The sequence below is a fragment of the Hyla sarda genome, chromosome 5 (assembly GCF_029499605.1).
Source record: "Hyla sarda isolate aHylSar1 chromosome 5, aHylSar1.hap1, whole genome shotgun sequence".
NCBI classification, from domain to species: domain Eukaryota; kingdom Metazoa; phylum Chordata; class Amphibia; order Anura; family Hylidae; genus Hyla; species Hyla sarda.
In genome coordinates, this window is record NC_079193.1 from 357,757,617 (window position 1) to 357,777,458 (window position 19,842).

The window sequence follows — 19,842 nt, forward strand, 5'->3', positions numbered from 1 at the left end:
CTGTCTAAGTGCTCTCTGATGACACCTGTCTCGGGAGCCGCCCAGTTTAGAAGCAAATCCCCATAGCAAACCTCTTCTAAACTGGGCGTTTCCCCGAGACACGTGTCATCAGAGAGCACTTAGACAGAAAAGAACAACCTTAACTTCAGAAGCTCATAAGTACTGGAAGGATTAAGATTTTTTAATGGAAGTAATTTACAAATATGTTTGTCTTTCTGGAGCCAGTTGATATATATATATATATAAATATATATAAAAAGTTTTTTCCTGAATAACCCCTTTAATGTAATTAATTCTAGCTGCAATACCACACACAACCTGTAGACAGACGTGGCGCTGTTTTACTAGAAAGCCTTTATATTTTTCGGACCCTGTACTACGGCTTTAAGATGGGGCTGAACAGCATACATACCTGTGATCTATCCACCCCGAGGCTGAGGAAATAAGAATGGACAACATGACTGAGTCTATGCCAGTTCCCCTCTAATCTCTATGGCACTGGGGAAAACATCTGTGAACAAAAAAAAAATGTTAAAATTAAGGGAGGAAAAAAAGCAATAGTTTTATTGGCTGACAAGATTTAAAATCGCAATTTGGCTGATCGATACGGTGCGATCCATGATCCACATCATTACTATCAAAGCCAAAGAAAATCCATCAATATTTCATCATATTCTGGAATATACCGATATATTAAAATTACCATTATCCTATCCAAAATCTCATTAGAGGGACGGCCTGCTCTCCTGATGTGTTTTCCCACGAAATAACAATCATAAAACACCTTTCATTTAAAGTCTGCTTTGTGTTGTCCCTCAGTTACTCCTCCTGGAAATGTATGAAAGAAATGAACATAGTTGTTTACCATAGTGGTCTCCAAGCGGTGGGCCTCCAGATGTTGCAAAACTACAACTCCCAGCATGCCCGGACAGCCAACGGCTGTCCGGGCATGCTGGGAGTTGCAGTCTTGCAACAGCTGGAGGTTTACCGTTTGAAGACCACTGCCATAGTGAGTCCCTACACTGCTTTATTCGTTTCACGCGGCGTATTACGAACTTCATTTTTTTTTTTACTTTTTGTGCATCCAAAATTGTAATTGACGTTATATAAATAAATACGGTATTATTATTCTTATTATCATTTTTATTATATATTTTTTTTTTTTTGGTCAGGAAAAAAAAAAAGCTACAAAACATTGCCCCCTCATTTTTCAACCCCAAAATGCAGTTTTTGTGTTTTGTTTTTTTTTTTTTGTTTCCAAAAAAAGGTGTTTATTAGTATAGGTTATTGTACTTTTATATTTCTATAGGTTATTGTCCGTTTTTATAGTTGACCGGAGAAGACCGTTTTGGGTCTAGATGGTCGTGTGAACGCGGCCTTAACTAAATGGCTGAGCACAGCTTACAGTAAATTCGATTCGTCACGAACTTCTCGGCTCGGCAGTTGATGACTTTTCCTGCATAAATTAGTTCAGCTTTCCGGTGCTCCCGTGGGCTGGAAAAGGTGGATACAGTCCTAGGAGACTCTTTCCTAGGACTGTATCCACCTTTTCCAGCCCACCGGAGCACCGGAAAGCTGAACTAATTTATGCAGGAAAAGTCATCAACTGCCGAGCCGAGAAGTTTGTGACGAATCGAATTTACTGTAAGTTCGCTCATCTCTAACAGCTTCTAATAGGCAGCTACACATCCTGCGCAGGATCCTGTATGTGTGAACGAACCCTAAAGGGGTTATCCGGAAATAGAAGAACAGATAGTTTCTTCCAAAAACAGCGTTTTTGCAATACGGTTGCCGTATTCGGTTTCAGCCCAAAAAAACGTATTGAACCGTATTCCAAACCGTATGCATAGACATTACATTGACAACCGTAGCATCCGGTTGCGTACGTTTTTGCTTCATTTACGGTTGTATGCGATTTTTTTTTTTTCCGCACACAAAGCCGTAGTTTACTACGGTTTGAAGTCCGGTTGAAAAACCGTATCCAACCTGTATACGGTTATTTTAAAATGGAGTTCTATGGGAACCGTATTGAACCGTATGTGCATACGGTTACATCCGGTTTGCACAATACTGTTTTTTTGTTTTGTTTTTTTCTTTTTTTTTGGGAAATTCAATAAAAAAAGAACTTTATTTAAAATGTTGATAAAAATAAAACCGTATCCGTTTTTTTTTTTTCAATGAAAACGTATTAAATCGTATGCAAACGGACATCCGTTTTCAAACCGTATACGGTTTAAAAACGTGAGGAGGCATATATACGGTTGCATACGTTTCGGTCCGGTTTGGAGACATACGTTTTTGTACAGAAACGGGATAAGGGACCCGTATTGCAAAAACGAGACGTGAATGCAGCATTACATAGGGAGGGGAAAAAAAAACACAAACAAAATAAAAAATGGAAACAAACAAGAAAAAAAAAAAAAACAGCACCACATCTGTTCTCAGGTTGTTTCTGGTGTGACAACTTCATTCACTTCAAAGGAACTAAGCTGCAATACCACATACAACCTGAGGACAGGTGTGGTGCTGTTTTCTTTTCAATTTTATTTTTTTATTTTAATTTTTTTTTTAAATTCAGCTCTGTCTTTCTAAGGGTATATTCACATGGCAGATTGTTTGTGGAATGGTTTTTTTTTTTGTTTTTTTTTTGTAAAATTAGACTTTCATTTCCCGGAGGAATAAAAGAGGGCAGAACACAGAATTCTGTGATACTGTAATTGTCACTATATAGTATCTCTGTTTGGATATTAATGTTGTATAGATTAGAATTATGGCTTATAAATATGGAGTTGGGGGGGGGGGGGGATATACAAATTTCTAGGTCAGTGTTTTCCAAATGTTGCGTCTCCAGCTGTTGCAAAACTACAACTCCCAGCATGCCCGGACAGCCAACGGCTGTCCGGGCATGCTGGGAGTTGTAGTTTTGCAACAGCTGGAGACACACCGTTTAGAAAACAATGTTCGCCTCCACTGGTGACCTTATAGCATTACAATGTATTCAGCTTCGTAATGTATATTTGGCTTTAGACTAATAAATACATTCCTGAACGCCGCGTTCGCAGTTATGTTTACGTTTGCGTAGGTTTCAGTCACATGATGTACAATCGCTCTGTAATATAACGTTATTGCTGGTTTAGTCACCACAAGTGAATAAGTAACTAAGATTTGGTGACTCTGGTTGCATTTAAAGGGAAACTCCGGTGGAAAACTTTTTCTTTTTATTTATTAATTTATTTATTGTTTAATCCACTGGTGCCAGAAAGCTAAACAGATTTGTAAATTACTTCTATTAAAAAAAAAAAAAAATATGAATCCTTCCAGTACTTATTAGCTGCTGAATACTACAGAGGAAATTCTTTTCTTTTAGGAACACAGAGCTCTCTGCTGACATCACGAGCACAGTGCTCTCTGCTGACACCTCTGTCCATTTTAAGAACTGTCCAGAGTAGGAGAAAATCCCCATGCTGCTCTGGACAGTTCCTAAAATGGACAGAGATGACAGCAGAGAGCACTGTGCCCGTGATGTCAGCAGAGAGCACCGTGTTCCAAAAAGAAAATAATTTCCTCTGTAGTATTCAGCAGCTAATAAGTACTGGAAGGATTAAGATTTTTTTTAATAGAAGTCATTTACAAATCTGTTTAACTTTCTGGCACCAGTTGATTTAAAAAAATAAATAAAAAAATTTAAATTCCACCGGAGTACCCCTTTAAAGAAAATAAATGGACAAAAAATGCAATAAAAAAAATAAAAAATAAAATAATAAATAAATACAATTATATATATATATATATATATATATATATATATATATATACCGTATATATATATATATATATATATATATATATATATATATATATAAAATTATTTTTTTATTTATTTATTTTTTATTTTATATATTTATTTATTTATTTTTATTGCATTTTTTGTCCATGTATTTCCTTTAAAGGGGTACTCCGGTGGAATTTTTTTTTTCCTGGTGGAAGGACTTGTGTTGGCTTGTACAATGGAAAAGGAACGTGATCCGGCCCTGAGTCATGATGCCGGTGTCCCAGTGACAAGTCACATGCCGGTGACTCTGCGGAGTGACGGCTGCAGGTGGATGACACTTGATGATGGGGCCGGCTAGGTGTAAACAGGGGCCAAGTTTTGCGCAATCCATATGACAAATCATGCCGGACGCCCCCTCGGCTCGTAAATAAACAAAGCCTGACACATGTCACCTCTCCGGTACTACCGCAGTGTGTCCGGCTCTGGGGACATCTGGCAATGTTGTGCCTCATGCACCCGGTTACATAAGATTCAATGGGAACAACATGGTCACACTAGGGCAGCTGTTGCAAAACCACAAATCCCATTATGCCCTGACAGCCAAAGGCCCAGAGCATGATGGTAGCTGTAGTTTTCTGACACAAGTTGGACAGGACTGCACAAGGAACATATGTAGGCTGACTATATTTCTTCGAGACAAAAACGGGACATTGGGAGAGTAAAAACGTGACAGGGTTATATATAAATATATACCACATACTGCCCCCATATATAGTTGTAGACCTATATACTGCCCCCATTTATAGCTGTAGGCCCCTACACTGTCTTCATATATAGCTATGAGCCCCTATACTCTCTTCAGATATAGATGTCGGCCCCGGTGTTGCCCCCATATATACCGGTAGTTGTAGACCTATATACTGCCCCCATTTATAGCTGTAGGCCCCTACACTGTCTTCATATATAGCTATGAGCCCCTATACTGTCTTCATATATAGCTATGAGCCCCTATACTCTCTTCAGATATAGATGTCGGCCCCGGTGTTGCCCCCATATATAGTTGTAGCCCTTATACAGCCCCCATATAAAGTTGTAGCCCCTATAATGCCCTTATATATAATAGGTCCCTATAATGACCTCATATATAGTTGTAGGCCCCCATACTGCTCCTATAGTTGTAGGTCCTCATACCAACCCCATATATATAGCTGTAGGCCCCTATAATGTCCCATATATAGTTGTAGGCCCCTATACTCTCCCCATATATAGTTTGTAGGCCCCCATATTGCCCCCTATATAACTGTAGGCCCCTATTCTACCCCATACGTAGTTGTAGGGCCCCTATACTGACCCCATTTATAGTTTAAGCCCTTTATACTTCCCTCATACATAGTTGTTGGCCCCCATACTGTCGCCATATATAGTTGTAGGCCCCCTATATAATTTTAGGCCCCCATACTGCCCCATACATAATTGTAGGGCCCCTATACTGACCCCATATATAGTTTAAGCCCTTTATACTTCCCTCATATATATCTGTAGGCCTCCATACTGTCCCCATATATAGTTGTAGGCCCTTATACTGACCTCATATATAGTTTAAGACCTTTATATTTCCCTCATATATAGCTGTAGGCCTCCATACTGCCCCATATATAGTTGTAGGCCCCCATACTGCCCCCATATATAGCTGTAGGCCTCCATACTGCCCCCATATATAGCTGTAGGCCTCCATACTGCCCCATATATAGTTGTAGGCCTCCATACTGCCCCCATATATAGTTGTAGGCCCCCAAACTGCCCCATATATAGTTGTAGGCCTCCATACTGCCCTCATATATAGCTGTAGGCCTCCATACTGCCCTCATATATAGCTGTAGGCCCCTATACTGCCTCATATATAGCTTTAGGTCTCCATACTGCCCCCATATATAGTTGTAGGCCTCCATACTGCCCTCATATATAGCTGTAGGCCTCCATATATAGTTGTAGGCCCCTATACTGCCTCATATATAGCTTTAGGTCTCCATACTGCCCCCATATATAGCTGTAGGTGTCCATACTGCCCTCATATATAGCTGTAGGCCTCCATATATAGTTGTAGGCCCCTATACTGCCTCATATATAGCTGTAGGTCTCCATATATAGTTGTAGGCCCCTATACTGCCTCATATATAGCTGTAGTCCCCTATACTGCCCCCATATATAGTTGTAGGCCTCCATACTGCCCTCATATATAGCTGTAGGCCTCCATATATAGTTGTAGGCCCCTATACTGCCTCATATATAGCTGTAGTCCCCTATACTGCCCCCATATATAGTTGTAGGCCTCCATACTGCCCTCATATATAGCTGTAGGCCTCCATATATAGTTGTAGGCCCCTATACTGCCTCATATATAGCTGTAGGTCTCCATACTGCCCCCATATATAGCTGTAGGTCTCCATACTGCCCCCATATATAGTTGTAGGCCTCCATACTGTCCCCATATATAGCTGTAGACCTCCATACTGCCCTCATATATAGTTGTAGGCCTCCATACTGCCCCCATATATAGCTGTAGGGCCCTATACTGCCCCCATATATAGTTGTAGGCCCCTATACTGCCCCCATATATAGTTGTAGGCCTCCATACTGCCCCATATATAGCTGTAGGGTCCTATACTGCCTCATATATAGTTGTAGGCCCCTATACTGCCCCCATATATAGTTGTAGGCCTCCATACTGCCCCATATATAGCTGTAGGGCCCTATACTGCCCCCATATATAGTTGTAGGCCCCTATACTGCCCCCATATATAGTTGTGGGCTCCATACTGCCCTCATATATAGCTGTAGGCCTCCATACTGCCCCCATATATAGCTGTAGGCCTCCATACTGCCCCATATATAGCTGTAGGGCCCTATACTTCCCCCATATATAGTTGTAGGCCCCTATACTGCCCCCATATATAGTTGTGGGCTCCATACTGCCCTCGTATATAGCTGTAGGCCTCCATACTGCCCCCATATATAGCTGTAGGCCTCCATACTGCCCCATATATAGCTGTAGGGCCCTATACTTCCCCCATATATAGTTGTAGGCCCCTATACTGCCCCCATATATAGTTGTGGGCTCCATACTGCCCTCATATATAGCTGTAGGCCTCCATACTGCCCCCATATATAGCTGTAGGCCTCCATACTGCCCCATATATAGCTGTAGGGCCCTATACTGCCCCCATATATATATATATAGCTGAAAGCCCCATACTGCCCTCATATATTGTAGGCCCTTATACTAACCTCATATATAGCTCTAGGCCCCTATACTGACCCCATATAGTTGTTTTTTTTTTTTTTTAGCTATATCTGTTCCTAAAAATGATTGGTGACCACAAATATGTCCGCAATTACAACTTTAATTAGTTATATTGCAATATGGAGAATGTATTACCATGAGTGACAACACTACTCAGGGCTGCAATCCTGCTTTCCAAGTAAAAGTTGTGACCCTTAGCAAATAATTCTGTAATGCTGGTAACTTGTCTATGATTTTTCTTCTGATTTGTGGGATTTTTATATATATATATTTTCTTTCTTTCCTCTTAGCTCTTAGAACTGATTGCCAAGTCCCAGCTGACGTCTCTGAGCGGCATCGCCCAAAAGAATTACATGAACATACTGGAGAAGGTTGTGCAGAAAGGTACGGGCACGGTATACTAGGAATCCCACAGAACTATGAGCGTCGGCAAGTGTTCAGTTCCCCTGCAGCACCCCCACAGGAGCAACTGAGTATTACACAGATTTTTTTTTTTTTTTTTTTTAAATCAAGTGGGCTGCCTATGCCAGAGGTGTACAAACTGTGAACCTCTAGCTGTTGCAAAACTACAACTCCCAACATGCCCGGACAGCCAACGGCTGTCCGGGCATGATGGGAGTTGTAGATTTGCAACAGCTGGAGGTCCACAGATTGGAGACCACTGGTCTATTTAAAGTGAACATGTGCCAGATCCTCTAGAGTTAGGGCCACACTTCACAGCCACTGTCATCATAGTTTGTTACAGTGTATCAGCCCGCAGTCTAAGTTGTTTAGCTCACATAAAATACCTACTTGATATGCTGCACCAGTCCATAAACATAGCCAGGGGCCTATGGGAGGTCCGCCATTGACTGACCTACCTGATCTGTAGGGAGTGTGTTAGATCACATGATCATATTCTCACTAGAGGAAGAAGGTAGATAACATAATAATAATAAATATATATATTTTTGGCAGTTCTTGAAGATCAGCAGAATATTCGTCTGATCAAGGAATTGCTGCAAACCCTGTACGCGTCTCTGTGCAACCTGGTGCAAGGAGTGGGCAAGTCTGTCCTGGTGGGGAACATCAACTTCTGGGTGCACCGAATGGAGACCATCCTGGACTGGCAGCAGCAGCTCAATAATATCCAGATCACCAGAGTAAGATGAAAGAAGAAAAGATGTGCAAAATAAATGTTATATACAGAGGTTTTAATCCAGATGAACAGATAGATGATAGATATGAGAGAGATGGAGAGAGAGAGAGAGAGATAGATAGATATGAGAGATGGAGAGAGAGAGAGAGATAGATATGAGATAGATAGATATAAGAGAGATAGATATGAGAGAGATAGATATGAGAGAGATAGATATGAGAGAGATAGATATGAGAGAGAGAGATATGAGAGAGAGAGATATGAGAGAGAGAGATATGAGAGAGATAGATATGAGAGAGATAGATAGATATGAGATAGATAGATAGATATGAGAGATAGATATGAGATAGATAGATATGAGAGAGATAGATATGAGAGAGATAGATATGAGAGAGATAGATATGAGAGAGATAGATAGATATGAGATAGATAGATAGATAGATAGATAGATAGATATGAGACAGATAGATATGAGATAGATATGAGAGAGATAGATATGAGAGAGATATGAGAAAGATAGATATGAGATAGATAGATAGATATGAGAGAGATAGATATGAGAGAGATATGAGAAAGATAGATATGAGATAGATAGATATGAGAGAGATAGATATGAGAGATAGATAGATATGAGATAGATAGATAGATATGAGATAGATATGAGACAGATATGAGACAGATATGAGAGAGATATATATGAGAGAGATAGATAGATAGATATGAGAGAGATATGAGAGAGATAGATAGATATGAGATAGATAGATAGATAGATATGAGACAGATATGAGAGAGATAGATAGATATGAGAAAGATAGATATGAGATAGATATGAGATATATATATGAGATATATAGATAGATAGTTACAACGTGAGGAGGGGAGCAGCACACCTAGGATGTAGAGGTGCAGTGGGTGTAAGCGGGCCCAATCACAGCCCGGGTCACTGGCAGCAGTGTTGACGCAAAGCAAAGAAAAGCGTCCTGCAGCACTCCAAAATAGTGAACAAAGGTGTTTATTTCCTCATGGTAGAATACAACGTTTCGACCGTCACCACGGTCATTTGTTCACTATTTTGGAGATATGAGATAGATAGCAACAAGAGAATACAGCAGCACACTGCTAGCACAGTGTGCTGCTGTATTCCCTTGTTGCTGTATATTTAGCCCAGCAGCTTGCACCTGTATATAATAGTTTGGAATCGAATAGTGCTGGCCAACTTATTCTTTGGTTAGATATATAGATAGATAGATAGATATGAGACAGATATGTGATAGAGATAGATAGATAGATAGATAGATAGATAGATATGGGATAGATATATGGATATGAGGGATATATATATATATATATATATATATATATATATATATATAAAATCTATGTTCATGTTCATTCCTTGCACCTTAATGCATTGTTTCTTCTCTCTTTAGCCTTTGGGAAAAGGAATGACCTTAACAGATCTGCCCTTGTGTCTGCAAGTGAACATCATGCAGAGGTTAACAGATGGCAGGGACATCGTGTGCCTGGGCCAAGTGTCCTCAGATCTGCAGGTTCTCAGCGAGGACCGTCTGTTGTGGAAAAAGCTCTGTCAGTATCACTTTACGGAACGGCAGGTAACTCTGTCTGCAGGCACAAAACATGTTCTGTCCTCACGGCAGCGTTCCTTCACACGTTACAATAGCCGCAGTATCCTTGTACGGGAGACATTGACCGCTATTCACTGACCTCAATGAGAGATGACTGACCTACAAATCTCATGCTGCCAAAACTACTCACCCCTACTATCACCATAGAAAGATCACAAATAGTAATAAGACGGGGGTTCGTGTATTACTCATCTTATTATTATTGCTATTATAAAATAATTTCTTTATCCAAAAAGTAAAACTTGCCTGTGCTCTACAGTAAATGCCTCCTATAAGCTCAGCCATATGTGCTATTCAGTAACTAAAAGGGGTATTCCAGGGGAAAACATTTTTTTTTTTTTTTATATGAACTGGATTTTGTAGTTAAACAGATCTGTAAATTACTTCTATTAAAAATATTAATCCTACAAGTACTTATCAGCTGCTGAAGTTGATTCTTCTTTTCTGTCTGACCACAGTGTCTCTCTGCTGACACCTCTGTCCATCTCAGGAACTGTCCAAAGTAGGAGAAAATCCCCATTGCAAACCTCTCTTGCTCTGGACAGTTCCTGAGACAGACAGAGGTGACAGCAGAGAGCACTGTGGTCAGACAGAAAAGAACAACTCAACTTCAGCAGTTGAAAAGTACTGGAAGGATTAAGATTTTTTTAATAGAAGTAATTTACAAATCTGTTTAACTTTCTGGAGCCAGTTGATATGAAAAAAAGTGTTTTTCACTGGAATACGCCTTTAAGAAGGAGTTGCTACTAGAAACATAGCTTGAAAGGCCACAGAGGTAGCAGTCGCAACAGGGCCTAGATGCCTGAGGGTCTCCAAAGACTTCTATGCTACATAAGTTTTAGAAATGGCAGGTGGAGGCCCTGGAACAAAATTTGCACTGGGGCCAAGGAGCCTTAAAGGGGTTATCCAGTTTAGGCTGGGTTCACACCACGTTTTTCAAATATGGTAACTGTATACGGTTTTCCGCATAAAAAAACGTATACGACCGTATTCGAAACCGTATGCATAGAGAATGCATTGTAAACCGTATTCCAAATGTTGTGTACGGTTGCATCCATTTTGCCTCGGATACGGTTTTGCCGATTTTTCAACCGTAGGCAAAAACGCTGTCGACCACGGTTCTTTTAACTTTTAACTTTTAACTTTTAACTTTTAACTTTTAACCACGGTCGACACTGTATGCGGTTCTTTTAACATTGTTGTCTATGAGAACCGTCCACAGAATTTCAGAATACGGTTGCACACGGTTTTTCTAATCCGTTTTTGGAGTAGATGCATGCGCAGATTGGAATTTCAATAGAACAATAGTAACTTTATTAAATTGCTGGAAAACTAATTCCAACAAAATAGCAAAACTGTTGCCAAAAACGGATGCAAACGGATAGAACCGTACGGGGAAAAACCGTATATGTTTTAATCTGGAGTCATACGGTTGTATAAGGTTGCATACGGTTTTTGCCATACGTTTTTTAGCGGAAAACTGTATACGGTAACCGTATTTGAAAAACGTGGTGTGAACCCAGCCTTAGGAAAATGTATACCATATCCAAAGGTCGTATCTCCTGTATGGTGCTTCAGCTCTTCCCGTACATGGAGTGGGGGTTGGCACGTGCCCTCCATTTATCTCTATGGGAGAGCCAAAGCACTGTACTCATGTATCTCCGTCTCTCCCATTGAAATGCATAGAGGGCGCATGTTTACCACCGTTTCGTGTGGTGGTCGACACAGCTCCGCATGAGGAGAGGTGGAGCGCCGGGCAGGATATCGACCACTGGAACTAGAGATGAGCGAACTTACAGTAAATTCGATTCGTCACGAACTTCTCGGCTCGGCAGTTGATGACTTTTCCTGCCTAAATTAGTTCAGCTTTCCGGTGCTCCGGTGGGCTGGAAAAAGTGGATCCAGTCCTAGGAGACTCTTTCCAAGGACTGTATCCACCTTTTCCAGACCACCGGAACACCTGAAGGCTGAACTAATTTACGCAGGAAAAGTCATCAACTGCCGAGCCGAGAAGTTCGTGACGAATCGAATTTACTGTAAGTTCGCTCATCTCTAACTGGAACCCCCAGCGATCTGATACTTAATCCCTATCCTTTTTTTTAAACTGGACTACTCCTTTAAAGGGGTACTCCTGTGAAAAACATTTTTTTTTTAAATCAAATGTTGCCAGAAAGTTAAACAGATTTGTAAATGACTTCTATTAAAAAAAAATCTTTACCCTTCTAGTACTTTTTAGCAGCTGTATGCTACAGAGGAAATTCTTTTCTCTTTTGAATTTATTTTTTGTCTTGTCCACAGTGCTCTCTGCTGACACCTGATACCCGTATCAGGAACTGTCCAGAGCAGGAGAAAATCCCCATAGCAAACCTATACTGCTCTGGACAGTTCCTGACACGGACAGAGGAGTCAGCAGAGAGCACTGTGGGCAAGACAAAAAATAAAGTAAAAAAGAAAAGAATTTCCTCTGTAGCATACAGCTGCTAAAAAGAACTGGAAAGGTATTTTTTTTTTTTTTTAATAGAAGTAATTTACAAATCAGTTTAACTTTCTGGCACCAGTTGATTTAAAAAAAAAATAATTCCACCGGAGTACCCCTTTAAGTTACACCTCTGGCAGCTACTTCCTGTCCACCAAGATCATTCTCATGTAGAGGGTCCTCTTCCCCTCCCCCTTCCTACCTCAGCATTCCCTGCTGTGAGAAATCTCTTATATCTTATGCCTCTGGAGCTGTGATGTCCAACCTGCGTCCCTCCAGCTGTTGCAAAACTACAAATCCCAGCATGCCCGGACAGCCAAAGGCTGTCCGGGCATGCTGGGATTTGTAGTTTTGCAAAAGCTGAAGGGCTGCAGGTTGGACACCCATGCTCTAGAGCAGTGGTCTTCAACCTGCGGACCTCCAGATGTTGCAAAACTACAACTCCCAGCATGCCCGGACAGCCAACGGCTGTCCGGGCATGCTGGGAGTTGTAGTTTTGCAACATCTGGAGGTTCGCAGGTTTAAGACCAATGCCCTGCAAACCTCCAGATGTTACAAAACTACAACTCCCAACATGCCCGGACAGCCAACGGCTGTCCGAGCATGCTGGGAGTTGTGGTTTTGCAACATCTGGAGGTCCGCAGGTTGAAGACCACTGCTCTAGAGGATGGTACAAGTTACCGAATGTGTATTGAACAAGAATCAGACCGGAGCCTTTACTCCAGTTTATCCTAAATAATAGGATTTAAATTGACATTTTCTCCATCTAATACGTTTTTCCGTTTCATTCACAGATTCGGAAGAGGCTCATCATGTCAGATAAGGGGCACTTGGATTGGAAGAGAATGTACTTCAAACTGGTGCGGTGTTACCCCAGAAGAGAGCAGTACGGGGACACACTACAGTTCTGCCGCCATTGTCACATCTTGTCCTGGAAGGTAAGTGGGCGCTGGGGCAGATGTCCTGCACCTTATTTCTTATGCCCATAGGCACACTTCATTTTATCATGTGTCCTAACTAGATTTTTAAAAAATTTTTAAACAATTTAACAAAATGCTTGCAGGGAGAATTCATATTTTTATTATGGGATAAATGAAAACAACACGCGCCAATGACAACAGCCAGATAATATGACTGCCCACATAATAGAAGCAAAATGTTCCCATAAGGCTAAGTTTCCCCTTTTTTTTTTTTTTTTTTTTTTGTGCGTATCCCCCCCCCCCCAAAAAAAAAGCCAAAACCATGGTGTTTTTTCATTGAAAAAATTTTGCGGTCAGAGGTCAGCTGTAAATCAATGAGAAATTGCTAAATTCTTTTTCCACGTTGCGTTTTTCAATTTGGAGTTTTTTTTAAATATTTTTTTTTATCCTTTTGGCGTTTTTTCACCCTTTTTTTTTTTTTTGCCGTTTTTCAGCTCCTTGGGGGTTTTGCAAAGTCGCAGCATGTTGAGCCTATGGCGTTTTTTTTTTTCCCTGAAATCGTGGCGTTTTTCTCCCATAGAAGTCTATAGGAGTAAAAAAAATAAATAAAAAAAACCGCCTAGAAAAACAACATGTGGGTTTTAACTTTGGCGTTTTTACAGGCGGTTTTTATTCTATTTTGGACTTTAGCGATCCAAAAAAAAGTGATGGAGATACCTTTATTAATAAAATTACGTAGGGTACCATTGGAAAAAAAATTATAAAAAATATACAGTAGTGATGGAAAACATTGTATTTAACGAAATTTATCTTTTTTATAATGAAAATACATTTTTAAACAGGGATCAATTTATATGGGCGGGCAATGTAGCAATAATAAAAATGTAGTGTGTGTGCGTGTTTTTCAAATTTTTTAGGTAGTACTACTACTCCCAGCATGGAACACACTGTTCCATGATGGGAGTAGTAGTACCTGTACTAATTGACAGATCGCCCCAGGTGTCACTTCTGACACCCATTGCGATCCTCCTGTATAATGTATAGATTCGGCCGCTCTTTTATGGTCCCCTGCACTGACTTATATATACACCTATTCTTATTTCCCACAGAGAGCTGTGATTGGTCAGATGGTTTCAGCCAATCACAATTCTCTGCGGGAAATATGAATAGGTGTATATATACGGCAGTGCAGGGCAGGGCTCAAGTCCTGCAGGAACTCATGGGGACGGAGTTCCTGCACTTTTTCCACAGCAGGAACGCAGTTCCCATTAGCAGGAGTCCTGCAGGACCAGCCCTTAAAGGGGTACTCTGCCCCTAGAGATCTTATAAGATAAGATGTCAGATCACGGGGGCGGGGGTCCTGCTGCTGGGGACCCCCGCGATCTCGGCTACGGCACCCCAGACATCCAGTGCACGGAGCGAACGTCGCTCCATGACCGGATGACTGGTGAGGCGGGGCAGAGGCTTGTGACATCAATGCAATGCAAGTCTATGGGAGGGTGCGTGACGTCACAAGCCTCCGGTGCTGCACCCAATGCTCTAAACCAGAGGTCTTCAAACTGTGGCCCTCCAGCTGTTGCAAAACTACAATTCCCAGCATGCCCGGACAGCCGTTGGCTGTCCGGGCATGCTGGGAATTGTAGTTTTGCAACATCTGGAGGGCCACAGTTTGAAGACCACTGCTCTAAACGAACGCTGGGTGCAGCAGGGAGAATGCAGGGGTCCCCAGTGGCAGATGTCTACTACCCCTTTAAGTGGAAATCTTGAGTTCCCACACTTTTTTTTCCCAGGACTTGACCCCTGGTCACACTTTTTTTTTTCTCCTCACATTTTTAAAAGGTCTCTTGTGCTGCCAGAAGCATCTCACGTAATATTCCGTAATTACTAGTGACCATGCAAGCGATAAGTGTATGAATAAAACATGTCCAGGGGTTAAATACGAGTGCAGGTGCCGTGACCATAAAAAAAATAATAATAATAATTTTATTAACATTTGCCAATAATTAATATTAAAATTTCAATAACTGATTAAATAACACTTTTTTCCCCCCCCTGCAAAACAACTAAAGATAAAAACAAAACAAAAAAAAGACTACAACCAACAGACACCGCTGGCTGTCCGGGCATGCTGGGAGTTGTAGTTTTGCAACATTTTGAGGGATATTGTATGTCTCCAAATAGGAATTGTTTTGTCCACTTGGGGATTATCCAGGATTAGGGAAACATAGCTGCTTTATTCCAATAACAGCGCCACATTTGTCCTCAGGTTGTGTCTGGTATTGCGGCGCAGTTCTATTAATGTGAATGAAGCTGAGATTTAATACCACACGCAGCCTGAGGACAGGGACCACAAGCGCCCCCTTTAGGAAGCTCTTCATCATAACCTGTGTAACGCGTAGATATAAGTTGCTGGGAGGTGTAGTTTTACAACAGCTGAAGGCACCCTGGTAGGAAAACGCTGTTTTCTCACACATTTAACTCTCCTATTTCCCCCCTTTCTAGGGAACAGAACACCCCTGCACAGCCAACAACCCAGAGAGCTGCCTGGTTTCTCTGTCCCCGCAAGATTTTATCAACCTGTTCCGATACTGAATCTATGGCCAGGACGGACACTGAACACTTCAAAGGCCGAACTTAAGCTGTTAATATTGTAAATATATCCAAATGTGACAAGGATGGCTGCTTCCGGAAATGGCGACATTCACCGCGAAAGCACGCGTCTGAAGAAAATGATGAACAAATACCAAGTAGGAACAAAAAAAATGGATGAAAGAAGCTGAGATGGGAAGGGGACATACTTCTTATATAAAGTACCTCAATGAACGGTGCGGGCCTCGATGAATGATGTCATAACTGAGTGGGATCTGCTACAAAATGGCCCATTTTACTGTAATACAAAGGTTAACCAACATCCCCCTCCCTATTTAGAGAATTTACACGCTAAATGCATTTCGCATTTCTACCTCTTCTTCATCACCGTAAACCTATAGATGCCACCCACTTCTTGGAAGGGTGTAGGACCGAATGGTCGGGTGTGAACAAGGGATGAACGTGAATGTTGAGGAATTGGCGAGGAAACGTCATGGGGCAAAATCGGATTTGACATCATCTATTGTAACTTTTGCACGGTCGTTTTCCCACTGCGTTCAATGGCTCGGACTGCTGCATGGCGTTGAAGGGGTGAACATTTCCTCAGCGTCTTAAACCTTTTTTAAGGGGAAGCTTTGATTTCCATAAAGGAGAGTTACACGGCACTTTTATTTCTTTTTAGCACAAATAATATGTATATGTTCACACCAAATGCACTTTTTTACTTTTTATATATTTGTTTGTTTGTAAGCATGGGAAAGCAGGCGTATGTATATGTTTTGGAATATAGGATGGGTTAAAGCCAGAATAGAGTAGAGGAGCTACAGTTCATCAGGGGGGGCTAAAAGTCCTATGAATGGGCAATGGAAGGTGCAGAGGGTCTTCAGGCTTCACCCTAAGTGAGTGATATATATCATTTTAGTGCAATGATGTAAAACACAATCGGTGGTCTCCAATCAGTGGCTCTCCAGCTGTTCTAGAACTGTAACTTCCAGCATGCCGTGGCCAAGACCCATGGATTGGAGACCATTGGTGTATATAGGTGATGTACAGTACAATGCTATCTAGTAGTTGGGTTGTGAATTTAGGTAAAGCTTTTGTTCCAGGACTCAGGGTAATAGGGGTGGGCATTTGGCCATGGCCACCCAGTTGACTCTTCAATGAGATGTCATAATCAAGAATTTAGCAGGACATGAGTTAAATGTAGATGTGGTTACAAGCATTTGGAGGAATGAAGATGGCCGATGCCCCCTCGTGAGTTATTGGTCCTTGTAATTGTGAAGAGTCCACATGAAGTGTTGTGTGAATATGCCGGGTGCCTCGGAGATTACCTTAGAAGGTTAATGCACCCGTGTGAGGACCACTACTTTAGAATTAGTCCTAGCAACTTAACTGAGGCATGAGGCACAACGTGCAGCCTTTAAACACACTGACTAGCATTGAAAAGCATTAGGACAAAAACCCTGAAACAAAGTGTGGTCCTTATCACTATTAGTCCTAGGACCGGTTGGAGAAGGCCCCCTGGCAACCAGATTTGGTGGAGATACCAATGCCACCTCTTACATGGACCTCTATTGACCCCAATTTCAGTCAAGCATAAAAGAGATGGACACACATGGTTATGGTGTTCTACATTAATATATGGGCACAGCCAAGTCAGCAACTCCCTTATATATCAAGAGATGACACGGGATACATCTGGTCACATCTACGCCCTGATCGGCGATCAATGATGAAAGAGAGAGAGGGTGTTAGAGGGTCCAAACATACTGGTTAACAGTCCTGATTATGCTGGAACAATCCTGATAATGGAACCAGCGAACCTACCCAATGTGGCCATTCAGGGGGCATTCTTGGGCATCTAGCGGTTTAAATAGTAATAGAGATGAGCAACTCTCCATAGACATGTCTGATTGGGCTCATGGAGCCTGATTGGGAAGGTCGCCAATTGCCCTGCAAATGTTTGTGCAAGGTATGTACAGGACCTGGGACACCTGTCAAAGACCAGAGTCCCTGCTGCTATACAGTACACCAAGCAGCTGGCATGGATATAGAAAGTTTTTGATGGAATACCATTAATCAAAATATTTGCTTCCGGTTGATTATATAGTAATTTAACATAACTTATAAACCTCGGACCCAGCCTGAAGCGTTCATAGACAGCTTCGAACGTAAATGTAGTGGAAGCTGTGACGCATATAACATTACTGCTCACCTCCAGGATGCTCAGTGTGGAGCAACACGGACGAGGCATATCAGAAAAGGATCACAAAAAGTTTGAATTCTAATGAATCCGTTTTTTTGTGAAATTCGAATTGAATCCAATTTTTGCCCAATAATTTGCTGACCTCTAGTTAGGAAGCATGTGGCTAGGTGCCCCCGGTTATACCTGGAAGTACCCAAGAAACGTGTGCTACTTGTCCTCCCTAAAATCCAGTCCTGTCCCATTTAGCAGCTGTCATGATAATAGGGTTATCTTTGGGGAAATAGGTCCGGGCATGGTTTGGTATTCCCCTGCATTTGGTACCCAATGGGGTTCTTGGATAGCTCACAGTGTCCTGGGAAGTCTAATGAACTTTTTTTTATTGGGCCCAAGAATTGGGCAATAGCTATACCCAAACAAGTCCTCACCTGCTGATGTGTAGATGATGGTGCAATCCATTGTACAAAACAAAGGGAAGAACCTGTGTACATACATATATATATATATATATATATATATATATATATATATATATATATATATATTCCACTGTGAGATTTGACTTTACCACTCTGCATGTCATAGACATCATATTTTTTTCTGTGAAAGAAAATGCAAAAGTGCAATATATATACAGTATAAACTACAGACTTGCTTTACGGCATGTTGTTTGGGATGCCGCGGCACCATGATTCCTATGGTACAGTCATAATAATATAGAATGGATTCTTCTGAATGTAGAAATGTCTACAAATGTTTTATTAGAAGATTAGAAGGTTAGATTAGAAGAAAGCCATGCAAATGGGCGGCTCCTATGGGACTCTTGGAGAATCGGGCTAAGCCCTGGTTGGTCCCATTGCCTTCGCTCTTTGGGTGGCAGGAACCTGTGCAAGGTCTCTCCAATAAAGGGGTACTGTGCCCCTAGACATCTTATAAGATGCCTGATCGCAGGGGTCCCGCAGCTGGGGACCCTCACGATCTCCCTGCTGCACCTGGCGTTCCTTTAGAGTGTCGGGTGCAGCGCTGGAGGCTCGTGATGTCACGGCTAGTGATGAGCAGCAGGGACCATATTCGAATTGGCGATATTTCGCGAATATATTGACGATTATTTGTCCTATGTTCGCAAAATTCGCATATTCGCTATGTTCCTTCACTTTTTTTTGCATGCGAAAATTCTCATGGAAAATGCGCATAAAAAATTTGCATTAAAATTTGCATGTGAAAAAAAAACACGAAATGGAAAATTTGCATAAAAGAAAAACGAACATCCATCATTACGGATATATAGCACTATATTTCTAAATATTCGCATTACGAATATTCGTGCTCAACACTAGTCACGGCCATGCCCCCTCAATGCAAGCTTATGGGAGGGGGCGTGACGGCAGTCACGCCCCCTCCCATAGGCTTGCATTGAGGGGGCATGGCCATGATGTCACAAGCCTCCGCCCCACATCGCCAGTCATCCGATGTGGATGAAGTTCGCTCTGTGCACCGGATGTCTGGGGTGCTGCAGCCGAGATCACGGGGGTCCCCAGTGGCGGGATCAGACATCTCATCCCCTATCCTTTTTGGATAGGGGATAAGATGTCTAGGGGCGGAGTACCCCTTTAATAGCAAAAAATACATTGAGGAAAATGTGAAGGAACAAGAAAAATGTGACATCTGAGAGGGAGACGTTGCATAGTAAAGGCAGATAAGTGACCTGTCGTAATCTATGTTCCAGATGTCAGGGACTATATTACTATGCGCCCTCCATTTCTCTATACGCCATTGCTGCTATCCATCGAGAAAGAA

At 41.7% G+C, this 19,842-nt stretch overlaps 1 protein-coding gene across 3 annotated transcripts in view; it reads left to right on the forward strand.

Moving 5' to 3' along the window:
- FBXO32 (F-box protein 32) overlaps positions 1-19,412 on the forward strand; it is a 44,782-nt gene extending 25,370 nt beyond the window's left edge. For 2 of the 3 annotated variants that reach the window (XM_056522706.1, XM_056522705.1), the window contains exons 5-9: positions 7,364-7,457; positions 8,031-8,215; positions 9,642-9,824; positions 13,128-13,271; positions 15,756-19,412. In XM_056522706.1, the coding sequence (XP_056378681.1) occupies positions 7,364-7,457; positions 8,031-8,215; positions 9,642-9,824; positions 13,128-13,271; positions 15,756-15,845 (696 nt within the window). In that variant the 3' untranslated portion in view covers positions 15,846-19,412. The remainder of the gene's footprint in view (positions 1-7,363; positions 7,458-8,030; positions 8,216-9,641; positions 9,825-13,127; positions 13,272-15,755) is intronic. The other variant, XM_056522704.1, reaches the window with a different exon arrangement.
- The last annotated feature ends 430 nt before the right edge of the window (positions 19,413-19,842 follow it).